Raw genomic sequence first — 15,460 nt, 5'->3', positions numbered from 1 at the left:
TTAAACTTTTTTTTTTTTTTTATTGACATGCAGAAAAGACACAGATCGTAAGAGTGCAGCTTCGTAAATTCGCACAGACTCACCCCACTCTGTGATCAGCGTTCAAAAAGAAAAAAAATAGGTCATTACCAGCACCCCAGAAACTGCCTCCCCAGGGCGACTACTGTCTTGATTCCTCACAGCATAGATTAGGAGTTTTTTAAATTGTATTTATTTATTTTAGAGATCATGAGTGAGCAGGGGGAGGAGCCTCCCGAGGGAGAGGGACAAGCGACTCCATGCTGAGTTCAGAGCCTGACAGAGCATTTGATTCCAGGACCCTGAGATCCTGACCTGAGGTGAAATTAAGAGTCAGAGGCTTAACCAACTGAATCACCCAGGCGCCCCAAGCATAGATTAGTTTGAGTCCTTTTTTTCCCCACGTTTTACAGGAACCAAGTTCCAAGTATTTGACAAGTTAGATAATATAATATATTTTTAAAAGAAAGGGATTTGGAATTCCCTATGTACCTTGGGGATAGGGGAAATCCAGGTTAAGAGAAAGCAGAATGCGAATGTCAAAGCAGTGTTTTTCTCTGTCACTTTTTCTGAATGGGAACATTACAGCAGCGAGTCACATGCTGGGAGTGACAGAGGACAGCACACCTGTGGACAAAAATCATAGTGATAGAGATGCACATACAATTGCCACATCCAAAGGTTATGTGCTGGTAGGAAAATTTTTTTTAACAGCTTTACTAAGGTGTAATTGATACACAATTGTATGACTCAGCGTTTCCAGAAAATAAGAACCAGTAGTCAGATAGATAGATAGACGCATACATACATACAAACATACAGATACATAGAGATTTGTTTTGAAGGATTGCCTCACGTAGTTGGGGGGTTGTTGAGAAGTCCCTCGGTCTACTGGCTGCAAGCTGGAGGCCCAAGCAAGCCAGTGGTATCTTTCCAGTCCAGGCCTGAAGGCCTGAAAAGCTGTGGGGGACAAGGTAGCCGGTGGCTGGTGGTGTGAGTCCCCGTCTGAATGTGAAGGCTCGAGAACTGGAAGCACCAGTGTTCAAGGGGAAAAGATGGATGTTCCGGCTGAAGCAGAGAGGACAAAAATACCCTTCCTCACTTGCAAGAGTTTTTGATATTTGCTTTCTAACTTCCAGGAGGCCTTTTAGTGTGTGTGTGAATGTTTGTGTGAGTGTTTGTGTGTGTGTGTGTGTGTGTGTGTGTGTGTGTGTGTGTTCTGTTGCTCTACAAATTAAATCCTAGCAACTTTCTGAGGTGGGATGTGGCAGACATATATATGTGTATGTATACATATGTATATATATATATATATATATATATATATGTATAGTAGGGAGGACCCTGCCTTTCCATCTGGTGATCCAGAGAGGCCATGTCCAAAACTGGTCAAGACCCGCAATGCTTGGGTGAGAGTCAAGGCCAGGCACATTCTTTAAATGTTCTAGGAATTTTGTCTCATTTGATTGGGTTGTTCTATGAGAACAGTCTCATTCTTCAACAGACATTTTATCAGCAGGAACAAATCCTACCATCTGACTTTCCCAGTGTCCTTGATTATACTCGAGTCACTGGAGTGTCATGGTACACAACAGCAGGGAGGTGAGGTCCTCAAGTTCTCTGTGTTCGCAAATGAAGTGAATCTTCTAACGAAACAGTTTTTACTGTTTTGCTCCATAAAAGCCAATTTGCTCCACAAAGGGGAAGGGTGTGTTGTAGAAGCTGGCAGGATGGAAATTGATAGCCTATTTAGTAGTTTTCCCTCAAAGAACTAAAAATGCTTACATGTATTACTTTATACTTTACGTAGTCAAGTGAGATACACGTTTAAATGGAATAAATAATTTTCATTGAGGACAGGAGTCACATGGGACTAATTTTTCATTCTACAAACAGTGACGGATTTTGCACTAGGAAAATAATGTCTTTTATCAAGAAGCAGTTAAAGGGTTTTATCTTGCCATCCAGAGATCATGGAGTTATTTTCTTTTGGGTAAAAATTAGCTTTGTACATGTTCCCTTTATATAAGACCTTTTACTTTGTACCCAAAACATTTAAAACAGGGCATCTGTAAAAGAAACCATTTACTTTATTCACATTATTATTATTTGGCAGACTTTTCAATCTTTGTTTCAAGATTCAAGGTACCTGCAGAGTACAGGCTTTCTGAGATAAGAAAATCTCACATCTACATTTAATACTGACATTATCCATATATATTTAATCTTTCTTAACTATAACTAAAGCACTTATTTTCCTGTTTATACTCTTAACATTTTTGTTACTATTAGCTTCATGGGCCAAATCACATTCTTTTGAATATTTTGCAACAAGTTAGGGAGACTAGAAGTAAAGGGACTATTAAGTAAATATAGCATAATTTATGCAGACAAGTGAGTGTTGTCTCCCTTGGAAGGGACCCCTCTGAATTCAAAATCTTTTCCACAGCAAGGTTGTGTCAGAGGCTAGGGTCTTGGCTTTTTTTTTTTCTTCCCTTTTTTGAGATTTTATTTATTTATTTGAAAGCGAGGAAGCAGGAGTGGTGGGGGGTGGGGCACGAAGGGGCAGAGGGAGAGCAGGAAGCAGGCTCCCTGCTGAGCAAGGAGCCAATGCAGGACTCCATCCCAGAGCCCTGGGAATGTAACCTGAGCTGAAGGCAGAGGTTCAACTGACTGAGCCACCCAGACGCCTTTAAAGGGCTTGGCCTTTTTGAAGCTTGGAAGAAAATCTGGCAAATATAGTGTTCAGGGGAGCTAGCCTTTCTCCAGCCTCCGTAACTGAAGTTGTTGGTATGTCAATGTCCCTGCTAGATGGTGCCAGTCTCCACTTGAGAGCAGGGCAAGTTCAGAGAAGTAAATGGTCTGGCCACAGTCACATAACTAGGAAATGGATTATACTCCAGTGTGGTTTGATCTCAGGGTGATTTACTCTTTCCCTGTATTAGACTGATTATTTTATTTTCCCTTTTTCTGTGTTTAGAAAAAAATGTGTCTCTAAAGTCATGAAGCTAATTTTTTTCCTGCCTGGTTTATGGATTGATTCTGGATGTAAATGAACAAGAGGATACAAAAAATATTTTGAAAACTATTATCATTATTGAAGTAAACAACTTCTTGGAAGGAGAACTCTAATATGTTCTAAGTTCTATTAATGTATTGAGAAATTGAGTGTTTGAAATTGAGTGTCATATACAATACATAACCTCACCCATTTTTCCAGAGCATCTGGCTTCAGTTTCAATCAGATTTCTAAAAAGTACACTGATTCACCTATTAGAATGACAGTCACTCTGTTCATATATTACATAAGTGACTTTAGGAACTTCAAGTCGATTGTTTTGGGCTAGAGAGCTAAAAGCACCTGCTGCCATAACACTACTCTTTCATAAACAGATAATCATGTTAAAGTTAGAGGGTGGAAGGGTGGATCACTAAGCAACCCCCAAAGTGGGAGTTTAGGTCCCTGCGAGGTTCTGGCCCTGGGTTAGAGGCTACCGCCATCTGGAAGTGAGACTACTAGATGCTCTGGTGGCAAAATGCCCAGTGTTTTGGTGCTGGTATTTTTTAAAGTCTTTAAGGAATTGGAATATTTGCCAGTAATGTTCCTTTTCTAAGGGTATCAGCCTGGAATTCTTGAGATGTGGAAAATAAAACATTTTTAAAAAGGTTTTATTTATTTGAGAGAGAGAAAGAGAGCACAAACAGGGTTGAGGGGCACAGGGAGAGGGAGAAGCAGATTCCCTGCTGAGCAGGGGGCCCGACGTGGGACTTGATCCCAGGACCCTGGGATCTTGACCTGAGCTGAAGGCAGACACTCAACCAACTAAGCCACCCAGGTGCCCCAAAACATTTTTTAAAGATTTTATTTATTCATTTGAGAGAGTGAGAGAGAGCACATGCACATGAGTGGGGTAAGGGGCAGAGAGAGTGGGAGAGAGACAGGCAGACTGGGCACGGAGTAGAACATAGGGCTTCACACAGGGCTCCACACGGGGCTCAATCCCAGGACCCTGGGATCAAGACCTGAGCTGAAGTCAGGCCCTTAACCAACTGAGCCACCCAGGTGCCCCGAAAATAAAACATTTTTGTATTGTAAGTCCAAAACATCTTCTTGTTCTTTTTTTTTATTATTAAGATTTTATTTATTTATTTGAGGGAGAATAAGAGAGAGAGCATGCGAGAGAAGGTCAGAGGGAGAAGCAGACTCCCCAAAGAGCTGGGAGCCTGATGTGGGACTCCATCCTGGAAGTCTGGGATCATGACCTGAGCCGAAGGCCCTTGTTCAACCAACTGAGCCACCCAGGCACCCCGGCTTCTTGTTCTTATGTTTTAGACTTTATAATCTAAATTATTCAAGAATTTTTATATTCTTGAAAAAGTAGTCTTGCGGAGTACAAAATATGTAACGATAGTACTTGGTGTACATAGGTGCTCAGTAACTGCTTTCTGAACTGGCAAGAACACAAAAATTTACAAACCATTTTGATCATATTGTATCAAATGTTACAGTCTCGTACAGATATCTGTTTCCGAGCATGGGTAAGTTGTTTTTTCAAACATGCTAAGCATGGTAATAGAGTATTTAAAATAGAATATTTAAAATAATGTTTTTATATTTGACAAAAACTATATATACTATATTAAATACGAATATGACAGAAACTATATATAATATATAATATATACATAATGTGATATATATGTGTGTGTGTATATATGTATATATGTATACCACATGTCACATTAAGTCATATGGGCCAGGGAGGTGTAGAATTGGGTGGCCAGAACGAGGCCAAGCGAAGCAGTGAGCCCTGTGCTCATCCAGAAGTATCAACACCAGCGCCGGGGGGTGGGGGGGTAGGGGGGTGAGTCTTCTTTGAGACACGGAAATGCTCGCCAATCATTTGAAAAATCTCTTTCCAGAAACCGAAAGCTCCGGCATCTCCCACCACGGAGGAGGATCCTTGCCTTGCCTTTCCCAAGCCCCCAGTGGACCCAGCGAAGATCAGAAGACTAAGCAGTGCCCGGGCTCGCTTATTCAGGGCGGCCTCCCAGGGGGCCCTGCTGCCCGACAGAACCCTGCCTCCTGCTGAGTGTAAGGCTGGGTCACTTCCTTTGAAATCTGGGGGGCGGGCATGTTTTTTTGAATGGGCACACAAAAGCTATTTTTACATGATTTTTTTTTTTCAAACCCTACAGGATTTTTACATTAATGAACCCTTAGAGAATATTGTTATTCACCAGGTTATTCACCAATATTGTTATTCACCAGGTTATTGTTATAACCTGGTTAAGAAACAGGGTTCATATATTTTTCTGGGCATTTAAGAAGAATACCTAAATGGCCAGTTTTGTTTTGTTTTAAAAAGTTACTTGGTAGGAAAAGAATATTAGGGTAAGTGTTTAATAACGAGGAGGTTCACCTGAGTTGGAAATAAATGATTTTTAAATCAGAGTTCAAACAGTTGTTAATTTCATTAGGCACATTTAAGATTCATACGATGTGCACTGAGCTGAGGTCTTTGAAAATACCTTTCCAATCCCATGGGACGGTGAAGCTAAAGTTGGATGGGGCCTTCCTAGTTCTTTTCCACAGAATGGCTAGTAGATTTCTAAACCTGGAAACAAAGAAGCTACAAACCTCAAGTTCTAAGGTGTGCCCCAACCTTTGGAATCACCCCTGCCAGAGTATACTAAGAGTTTTTCAAATTCTGCGGGAAATGACCCATTAGTGAGATGGCAATCAATTTAGTGGATCACCAGCATTTAAAAAAAAATGAAGTAGAATAGAATGGAGAACATCAGGGCAAATCGCAGACAATAAGCTAAGTATTGCTTCAAGGAGGCCTACTGTAGTCATGTACATGCGTACTCAGGGTCGCATTATAAATTTGTTACATATTTATATTCAACTATATTGTGACTTTATTATTATTCTATATAGTCATAATGTTGGAAAACCGCTTTACCAGGGGCTGACCACCCCTGCTCTCCTTCACTCAATAAGGCTTGAGGAAGAAGGCTAGGTTTACAGATGTGGAAAGGAGATTATCTGAAGACGGATCCCGAAAGTTCCAAGTCACTGCCCAAGGATCCTACTTGCTTGACATAAAAGCATTTTCCTTTAATTAGTCACTAACGTTTAAATGTAGAAGACCTCATGGAAGAATCCAGATTCACAACCTCTTCTGGGAAACTGGAAGACCTGGCAACACCGGGCCCCCGTTCCGGGGAGCACCCACCCCCGTTAGCCCAGAGTACAAGCCACGGCTCCCCATGTCTCCCCAGCCTGCTTTCCTCATTTCCTGACCCCTCCGATCCCTCGTGAACCCTGACATCGCCGAGGAGGTAGAATCAAGAAGGAAGGAAGAGACAAAGAGGCAAGACAGGGTGTGCAGATCACACCATTACGGTGCTGTCGCAGGATGTGTGATCAGGCAACTTGCTTTACCCCAGGTGTCCCAGTGTGTTTCTTTTCTGTCAGGCAATCAGATATTAACTGAGCCCCTTCTAAGTGCCAGACGGCACCCTTGGCCCACAGGGTCCTGCTCTCAAACAGCTTGTGAGGTTTGTAAACAGTAAGTAGGAAAACAAGGAAATAAGATAATTTGGGTCCTGATAAGGATGGTGAGGAAGATAAGTGAGATAATGGGCTGGAGAATGTCCACGGCAGGAGTACTGTGTGTGAGATCAGGTGGCACTAGAATGTGTCCTTGAGGAGGTGGCCCTGAGTTGAAATGTGACCAGTGAGAAGAAGGAGGCCATGGTGAAAGCTGAGGACAACGAGCCCAGGCTGGAGGGACCTGGAGGCTCAGAAACAGGAGGAGGGTCATTCAGGTGGTGGAGGACCCGAGGCCATTGTGGCTGGAAGATGGTTTACCCTGGGGACATGGAGGGAGCCACCGCCCCAATGGGCCAGGCAGGGGCAAATGGCCCACACTCTGTGCTGCTTGCCCTGAAAAGCCAGCGCAGGGTTTAAGGAAGGGACAGACCTCCTCTGACTTCAGTTTCTCAGCTCTAGCTGCACTTAGAATCCCCTGAGGAGCTTTTCAAATGGGCCCTCCCTGGGGACCCCGTCAGACTGAAGACATCAGAGAGGAGTGGGGATTACAGGACCAAAGTCCTTGTCATTATGAGGGGTACAGGATCTGGAGCCCGGGGTTGGGAGTGAGGTCAGACCTCGCTAGGAACTCCTTAGAAACGGGGGTGGCAGGGCTGGTGTGAGGGTAGTGTCGCTCACTAGATGTTTTGCTTCTGAGCCTGGATGCCGCCTAGGCATTTTGTGCATTTAACTCTTGGTAGCTCTCAGGTGAGCGCCCTGAGGCTCACGGAGCTGTTCGGGTGTCTGTGCGGGTGACTGAGGGATTGAGGCTTCCCCCACCATCCTCACTGTCTCTGCTTCCCTCAGGGCTTTGCGCCTCCCCTTCTGTGCCCCCACTCCCTGGCTGTTGTCTGCACACCCACTGTGGCTGCCATTTCCCAGCGCTGAGACCGTCCTCATGCTCCCCGAAGGGCCAGAAGCATGTCTTTGTTGCCATTCTTGTTGCCCTGTTCGCAGGTGTCCAGGGCTCCTCATCCCCGAGGTCCAGGTCGAAGTCGGGGTCAGCACTCATGAGACAATGACAGTAAAAAGTCATTGTCATTTTAAAAGCACACATTGCCCCATTAAAACCAATATACTCGGGGTGCCTGGGGATGGCTGGTGGGTTAAGCCTCTGCCTTCGGCTCAGGTCATGATCTCAGTGTCCTGGGATCGAGCCCCACATCGGGCTCTCTGCTCAGCGGGGAGCCTGCTTCCTCCTCTCTCTGCCTGCCTCTCTGCCTGCTTGTGATCTCAGTCTGTCAAATAAATAAATAAAATCTTAATATATATATATATATATATATATATATATATATATATATATATATATTCATTCTAAGACTCCAGCCTCAGCACCATTGTCATTCGTGCAGGGGCCTCCTGGGCTTGGTATTGGAGTCTGGGCTGTCTACCAAAGATGCCTTTCGGTGGGGGACTGAGGCTCTCAAGGCAGCTGAGCGGGGAGACAGAGGGTGTGTGCCTGCCTTTCGCATGAAGTCATTTGTAGCTGACTCTGGCACAGGCAGGGAGAGGGGTGTGGTGGCAGGTTGGGAATTTCTGACTGAAGAAAAGGAAAGGGAAAGGGACGCGTGTGGCCGTCTTCGGAGGCCCCGCAGTGTAATTGCTGTGTGTTCACATGGGCCTCTTGGCTGGAGGTGGCAGTGTGACTAACCCCGCCCAGTTGCTCGAGCCGGACAGAGGCCACAGGGCGTCTCCCCCTTCTCACCATCCCTGTCCTCTTGGCCTTCGCCAAGCCCTCAACAGGCTCCCGAAATGGGCTTCCGAAGCGTCTCCCGGCTCTGCACGTTCTTTTGCCACCATTGCCGCACCGCTGTCGGCCCCCCTCACCGTGCCTGGTCTCCTGGCGTCCCTGTCTTGCTCCGCCCTCCGCGCACCGAGGACCACGCTCCCTGCGAGCAGCCAGAAGAGCCCGGAGAAACCAAGCCGCCAACCGCACGCGCCCGTGAGCGGCGGCCTCATCCCTTCATCCCAGTGGGCCGTGAACAACGATTATTGCGCGCCATATGGGGCAAGGGGGCAGGAGGCAAATAAAAATCAGATTGCATCATCCTCTTGCTGAAAACCCTTTGGAGGGCTCCCTGTGTCTGAAGGAGTGTTTGCCGAACTGAGTCCCAGCTGTCCCTTGGACGAGGGGTCCAGTGCTCAGATCCGTCTGCCTGCTTCCTCCCTCTCGTGGAGAGCCCCAGAGCACATGGGCCTAGCTGAGGGTCGGTAAAGATGCCCATTTCATCTTACTTCAACCCAGCATTTTATTTATCCATTCATTCATTATTCATTTATTCATTTGTTTATTTCCATGTAAATATTTACTATGCAGTGCCTAAGGGTGGGCAATGTGGTCAGTATTTTTTTAAATTTAAATTTATTTTTTCAGTGTTCCAAGATTCACTGTTTATGCACCACACCCAGGGCTCCACGCAATACGTGCCCTCCTTAATACCCACCACCAGGCTCACCCAACCCCTCACTTCCCTCCCCTTGAAAACCCTCATTTGTTTCTGAGAGTCCACAGTCTCTCCTGGTTCGTCTCCCCCTCCGATTTCCTCCAATGCACTTTTCCTTTTCTTCTCCTAATGTCCTCCATGTTATTCCTTACACTCCACAAGTAAGTGAAGCCATATGATAATTGACTCTCTCTGCTTGACTTATTTCACTCAGCATAATCTCCTCCAGTCCTGTCCATGTGGATACAAAAGTCGGGTATTCATCCTTTCTGATGGAGGTATACCATTGCATTGTATATATGGACCATATCTTCTTTATCCAGGAAAGAAGACAGTCTTTTTAATATATGGTGCTGGGAAAATTGGACAGCTATGTATGGAAGAATGAAACTCGACCATTCTCTTACACCATACACAAAGAGAAACTCGAAATGGATAAAAGACCTCAACATGAGGCAGGAATCTGTCAAAGTCTAGAGGAGAACATAAGCAGTAACCTCTTCGACATCGGCCACAGCAACTTTTTTCAAAACATGTCTCCAAAGGCAAAGGAAACAAAAGCAAAAATGAACTTTTGGGACTTCACCAAGATCAAAAGCTTCTGCACAGCAAAAAGAATAGTCAACAAAACAAAGAGGCAACCCACGGAATGGGAGAAGATATTCGCACATGACACTCCAGACAAAAGCCTGATATCCAAGATCTATAAAGAACTCAAGCTCAACGCACAAAAAATAGATAATCACATCAAAAAATGGTCAGAAGACTTGAAAAGACACTTCTCTAAAGAAGACATACAAATGGCTAATAGACACATGAAAAAAATGTTCATCATCATTAGCCATCAGGGAGATTCAAATCAAAACCACATTATACCTGTTAGAATGGCCAAAATGAACAAGACCGTAAACAACAAGTGTTGGAGAGGATGTGGAGAAAGGGGAGCCCTCTTACACTGTTGGTGGGAATGCAAGTTGGTGCAGCCACTTTGGAAAACAGTGGGAAATTCCTCAAAAAGTTAAAAATAGAGCTTCCCTATGACTCTGCAATTGCACTACTGGGTATTTACCCCCAAGATACAGATGTAGTGAAAAGAAGGGCCATCTGTACCCCAATGTTAATAGCAGCAATGGCCATAGTCGCCAAGCTGTGGAAAGAGCCATGATACCCTTCAAACCTAGCATTTTACAAATGTACTTGACGGGGGAATCTGTGTTTTGAAGAATGCAGTTTGGGAAATACTGACCTAGCAGAAGAGCTGGCACACTTTTTCTGTGAAGAGCCAAAGAGTAAATATTTCAGACCAATGGGCCATATAGTCTCTGTTCAACCTATTCAACTGTCCTACAACTCTGTTGTAGTGGGAAAGCAAGATAGACCGATTGATAGGCCCCAAAACTTGAAGTTCTTCTCAGTTTCACATGTTTTAGAATAGTGTTCTCCTTTGAGTTCTTCCCAGCCATTGAAATATGTAAAAACCATTCCTAACTCGCAGGCTATACAAAAACAAGGGGCAGGCTAGATTCAGTGGATGGTTTGCTGACTCCTGCTGGAGGGGATGAAGTCCCTACTCCTCTGCATGCACAGCTCTCTGGCAGTCTGGCCCCAGACTAACATTCCAGGCCCTTCTCTTGACTCTCCTTTGCCTCCTGCCCACAGCCTGGGCACCAGCAGTATGGACCTCCTTGCAGTTCCCCGGACCTATCCTGCTACTTCAAGCCTCTTGCAAAATCGGCTCTATCATTTGCTGGACCCAGTGCAAAATGAGAATGCAGAGCTCTTTGTTCAAAAATTATTGAGAATTCCAAGATGGCAACAGCAAAGCATTCAACCAAATGCAGGGCCCTTCTAAGTAAGGGACCCAGCTTGACTGTACAGCTTATATACACACAAAGCTAGCTCTGACTCCAGACTTTTGTTCCTTTTTCTCAGAACTCCTTTTGGCCTCCTGTTAATCCTTCAGAATACTTCTCAGGCTCTGCCTCCTCTATGAATCCTTCCCTGACCAGTCCCAACCCTTCGGGACTCTCTTGTTCTCTCTACTGCCCTTACCTGGCCCTGGGCCACACTGTACGACATTTCTCTCTTTAACACTTCTGCCTCTCTGTCTCCCCTATTAGACTCAGCAACTTCAATAGGAAAAGAGGATTTCTTTTACTGGTAGCCTGAGAACCTAAAACGGGGACTGGTATATGGTCGGTGCCAAAGCAGTATCTGTGAAATGGAACTCTTTCCGCATGGTAGCCCTGCTTGTTGTAGACTTTTGAAGTTTAACCCATGATCCATTACGAAATTAGTACAGCGTGCTACGGACGTTTACCAGGAACACAAAGGGCATTGGTACTCATGCTCAGTTTTATTGTGGACCTCCATCGAGGGAGTCAGAGGAGCCCAGCTCCTCACTGCAGTAATAACTGACAAGCTCCCTCCAGTAGACTGTGAAGTCAGAGGGGCAGCAGCAACTCCGCCCCTGAGTATGGGTCCACTTACCCCCTACAGCAGCAGCTCTGCATGGCTGGGATTCCCTGCTTCTCCCCCACTGTTAGACCACTAGCCCCCAGAACAGCACCCAACACAGGGCAGCGAGTACCTAATAACTATTCATGGAGTAAACTAATGAAGGAAACCAATGCTAAAATGTAGGAATAGGCTAAAACTGCATTACTTAAGACAAAATCTGGGCTTTGTAATTCAGTAGTCAAGGTATTTAAGGCAGCGTGATGCCACAGAGAGAGCCCTGAACCAGAATTTGGGATTCTTGGGTTTCCTTAGTAATACTGACAATAACTTCTATGTTTGTAATAAATCACTTTACTAGACCATATCAGTTCATTCTTAGCACATCCCTAAGAGGTGGGAACCACTGAGGAAGGTGAGAGAAAAGTTGAGTGACCTGCCCGCTTCACTCAGCCAGAACTTGACCCTAAATCTGATGGAATGCAAAGCCCACGCTCTTCAAGCTGTACGGTCCCAGCCCACCCTGAACTTGCTCTGTGAACTTAGACTGGTCACGTAACACTCAGGTTTTCAGTTTTCTCATCTGAAAAATTAAGTTTAGACTAGGCCATCTTGAAGGTTCCTTTCAGCTTTAAAACTCATTGTTTCGAAAGCAGGGAGCTTAGTCGGAGTGGACTAAGTGGTTTTGTTGGTTTTTATTGGTTTGTTCAAGTGCAAAAAAGGAAACTTTGAGTTGCTCTGGAGAAGCTTGCAAAGCAGTATTTTCTCCCTACATTCCCCTTTGAAAAAAAATTTTTTTAAAAAGATTTTATTTATTCATTTGAGAGAGAGAGAGAGAGAACAAGCAGAGGGAGGGACAGTGGCAGAAGGAGAAGCAGGCTCTCTGCTGAGCGGGGAGCCCGAGGTGGGGCTTCATCCCAGGACCCCAGGATCATGACCTGAGCTGAAGGCAGATGCATAACTGACTGTGCCACTCAGGCACCCCTGAAAAAAAACATTTTATCAGAGACTCAAGTGTGCTAGCAGCATCACAAATGAGCTATTCCTAATGGCCACTGGCTGATAAAGAAAGAGTGTTGTATCATAGGTCTAAGAATCTGCAGTCATACACACAATAGTTGTTTAGTTTAGAGATTGGACTTCTGTTTGCAACTATTATCCTCTTAGTCCTCTTTAGAAAGACTTAGAAGCCAATGCCTTCCTCTTCCTACCAGCTGGCAGTGGTGTCTAGGTCCTCCCCGATCTGGGTGCTGTCCCTCTGATCAGCTCTCTTCCTCTTCTCCCTCACATACTCCGCTCCTGTTGCATCTTGAGCATGCCAGGCGCACTCCTGCCTTAAGAGTGCCCTTCCCTCTGCAGGGAATTCTGTCCCTTGTCAACCAGTGGCTAGACGCCTCACCTCCACTGCTTACCATGTCCACCCTCTTCAAAACTGCTGTCTACCCCCATCCCCAACCCTCTTTAATTTTCTCCATTTTTCTACTTTTGCTTTATTTCCATAGTACTTATTATATTATATCTTGGACCTCATGTATTGTGGTATATTATTTATTATCTGTTTATGCCTATTAGGATATAAGCCTACAAAGTCAGGGATCTTTGTTTCATCAATGATACCTCCCAAGTATCTAGACCAGTGTCTAGTCACTCAGTACTTCTTTTTTTTTTTTTTTTAAGATTTTATTTATTTATTTTAGAGAGGTAGAGGGAGGGAGAGAGAGACAATCCCAAGCAGGCTCTACACCCAGCATGGAACCCCCGATGTGGGGCTTGAGCCCATGACCCACCACCTGAGCCGAAAGCAAGCGTCAGACACTTAACCGACTGAGTCACCAGATGCCGTAGCACTCAGTATTTTTTGAATGAAAAGTTGTTAACATGATCAAATTCAGGAAAAGGAGTCATTGTTCTGGGACGCAGTATTTCTGTGGACTGGGTTAGTCATAAACCTCCATTCAAGTTCATGTAGACTCTGAGAGAGCAGAGAGAAGATCCCATTCATCTTAATGAATCGATGCTGCCAAGCCTGAAGTAGTGGGAAGGTCTTGTAGATTTTGGCAACACAATTCCAGACTAGATTATAAGTAATATAAAAAATTTTAAATTGTATAAATTCTTAGATTGAGAAAAATATTGAAAGAATGATTCCAAAAATCAGAAACACTTTGACCAAACATCTCCTTGATTCTACAGCAAAGACGACGGTGGAACCCAAGGAAACAGTTGTGATGGGGGACCCTATGGTGAAAATAAACGGGATTTATTTAACAGAATCAAGAGCTGTTGGCCGCTTAAAGAGTCACCCACTTCAGCTAACTTATGATGGAGGCTTCAGTGAAATCAAGAAGCAAGAAATGCTCAAAGGGACAACCACCTTGCCATCTCATCTCAGAAGTGGAGGGTCAGTATTCTTTTGATTTAGTTTTCTGTTTAGGATAAACTGTGTCCTATACTAGTTTGTTTCCTAATCTTATGTAGATGATTGATTTGCATCTTCCCTCTTATACAAATACATTTTTAAGTTAATGACGCATGAATAGGAAAGATTTTTTTTCTCATGGCTAAATGGAGTTGGTGTTACATCATTCCCTATTTACTCCTCAGGAAAACATTTATTCATACCCACCGAACGCCGCGTTGATGGGCCCGTCAGAGTAGTCTTTGCTTTAGTTAGGCTGTTCGGCCAGTGATGAGTGATCGTTCTGTTTGTGGGTTATTTGGGATTCCTGGCTGGCCTGGAATCTCACATTCCCTCCCTTGGATTAGTTCAAGCTGTTAATTCCACCAAAGAGTAGACACTTTTCTTTTTCCCATGTAGAAACTTGGATTCAAATACTTATTTTGCAAACAGGTAAATAGTTAAAACAGGAGAATCCCGTACCTTTCTCTTGTCCGTGATATCCTTCTCCTAATCCCTCACAAAATTAATTATTGGGAATTACTTTATTTCATACCATGTTCCTAGACAGGGCTTTCTAGGGCTTCCCCTAGAAAATCGAGGAACAATTTTCTTACCATAGTAAGATTTGTGGAGAAATGTTCACTGTACGGACTATATGAATTCTCCGGTCCCCTCTCTCGCCCCCCACCACCCCCGCCCTGTGTTTTCCTAAAGAAGTCTCTCGAATGAAGGGGAACTGGGGTGGAGGATGGGAGAAGAGAGAGCAGCCTCTGTTCTCTAGCCCCAGGCCAATAACGAGGCTAAGATATGCAGAAGGTCTTGGACTCCGTCATTCAGTTAAAGTTATTTTTCTAAGACTTTCCATTGGGTCATTGTGGACAACTGCCTCGTTCAGCTTTGCCTAATAAGATTAAATTCCATGAGCCATTTTAAGACCGAGGACTTGTTGCCCTCACTTTAGATTTTGGGTCTGACTTTGGCTCGGAACACACGCAGTGTGCTTAAAACTTTTCCCGGAACCCGCTGCTTGGCAGCTGGTTAGCTTAGCTGAACTGACCTTGTCTGCAGACGCAGCCCGAAGAGTGTCACACACACGGAATTCATATCAGGCAACCTAGTTGTCCTGGTCATGTTGCTTTGCATTCAGAACATTTTTTAAATTAAAGGAAAAATGAAATAACTCCTTAAGTGGAAGAGAATGACTTCAAATTGGGACTCTGGGAGCTGAGCACAAAACATCAGACTGGCCATTGCAACTGATCTTTTCCAGTTGGTGACTAAGAATGGGCTGCAGGCCTCAGAGCTTAAACATAAAAGACCACGGGAGAGCTTGAGTTTCTTCAGCGCTGAAGTGAAAAAGAAACATTTATCTTGCTGCACCCATCCTTACAGTAATTAAAGTTGACTAGGAAAAAACCAGACAAGAGCCGTTTTATTTTATTTTTTTCCTGCAAACCTTCAGATGTTGCAGAATAATCTGGCAAGCCAGAGGTCATTCTGTCTTCCTTTGCTGGGATCAGGGAGGGCATTTTCAGT

General features: G+C 44.4%; 1 protein-coding gene across 4 annotated transcripts in view; it reads left to right on the top strand.

The window, feature by feature from the left end:
- Positions 1–15,460, top strand: part of ARMC2 (armadillo repeat containing 2) — a 120,967-nt gene that overhangs the window by 14,817 nt on the left and 90,690 nt on the right. For all 4 annotated transcript variants that reach the window (XR_009354511.1, XM_059176929.1, XM_059176930.1 and 1 more), the window contains 2 exons: positions 4,942–5,113; positions 13,717–13,924. Coding sequence is in view for 3 of the 4 variants with exons in the window: in XM_059176929.1 (XP_059032912.1) it covers positions 4,942–5,113; positions 13,717–13,924 (380 nt within the window). In the remaining variant the exon portion in view is untranslated. The remainder of the gene's footprint in view (positions 1–4,941; positions 5,114–13,716; positions 13,925–15,460) is intronic.

The sequence above is a fragment of the Mustela lutreola genome, chromosome 6 (assembly GCF_030435805.1).
Source record: "Mustela lutreola isolate mMusLut2 chromosome 6, mMusLut2.pri, whole genome shotgun sequence".
Lineage (NCBI taxonomy): Eukaryota > Metazoa > Chordata > Mammalia > Carnivora > Mustelidae > Mustela > Mustela lutreola.
Note: the sequence above shows the minus strand (reverse complement) of the source record. Positions and strands in the feature narration are given on the sequence as shown.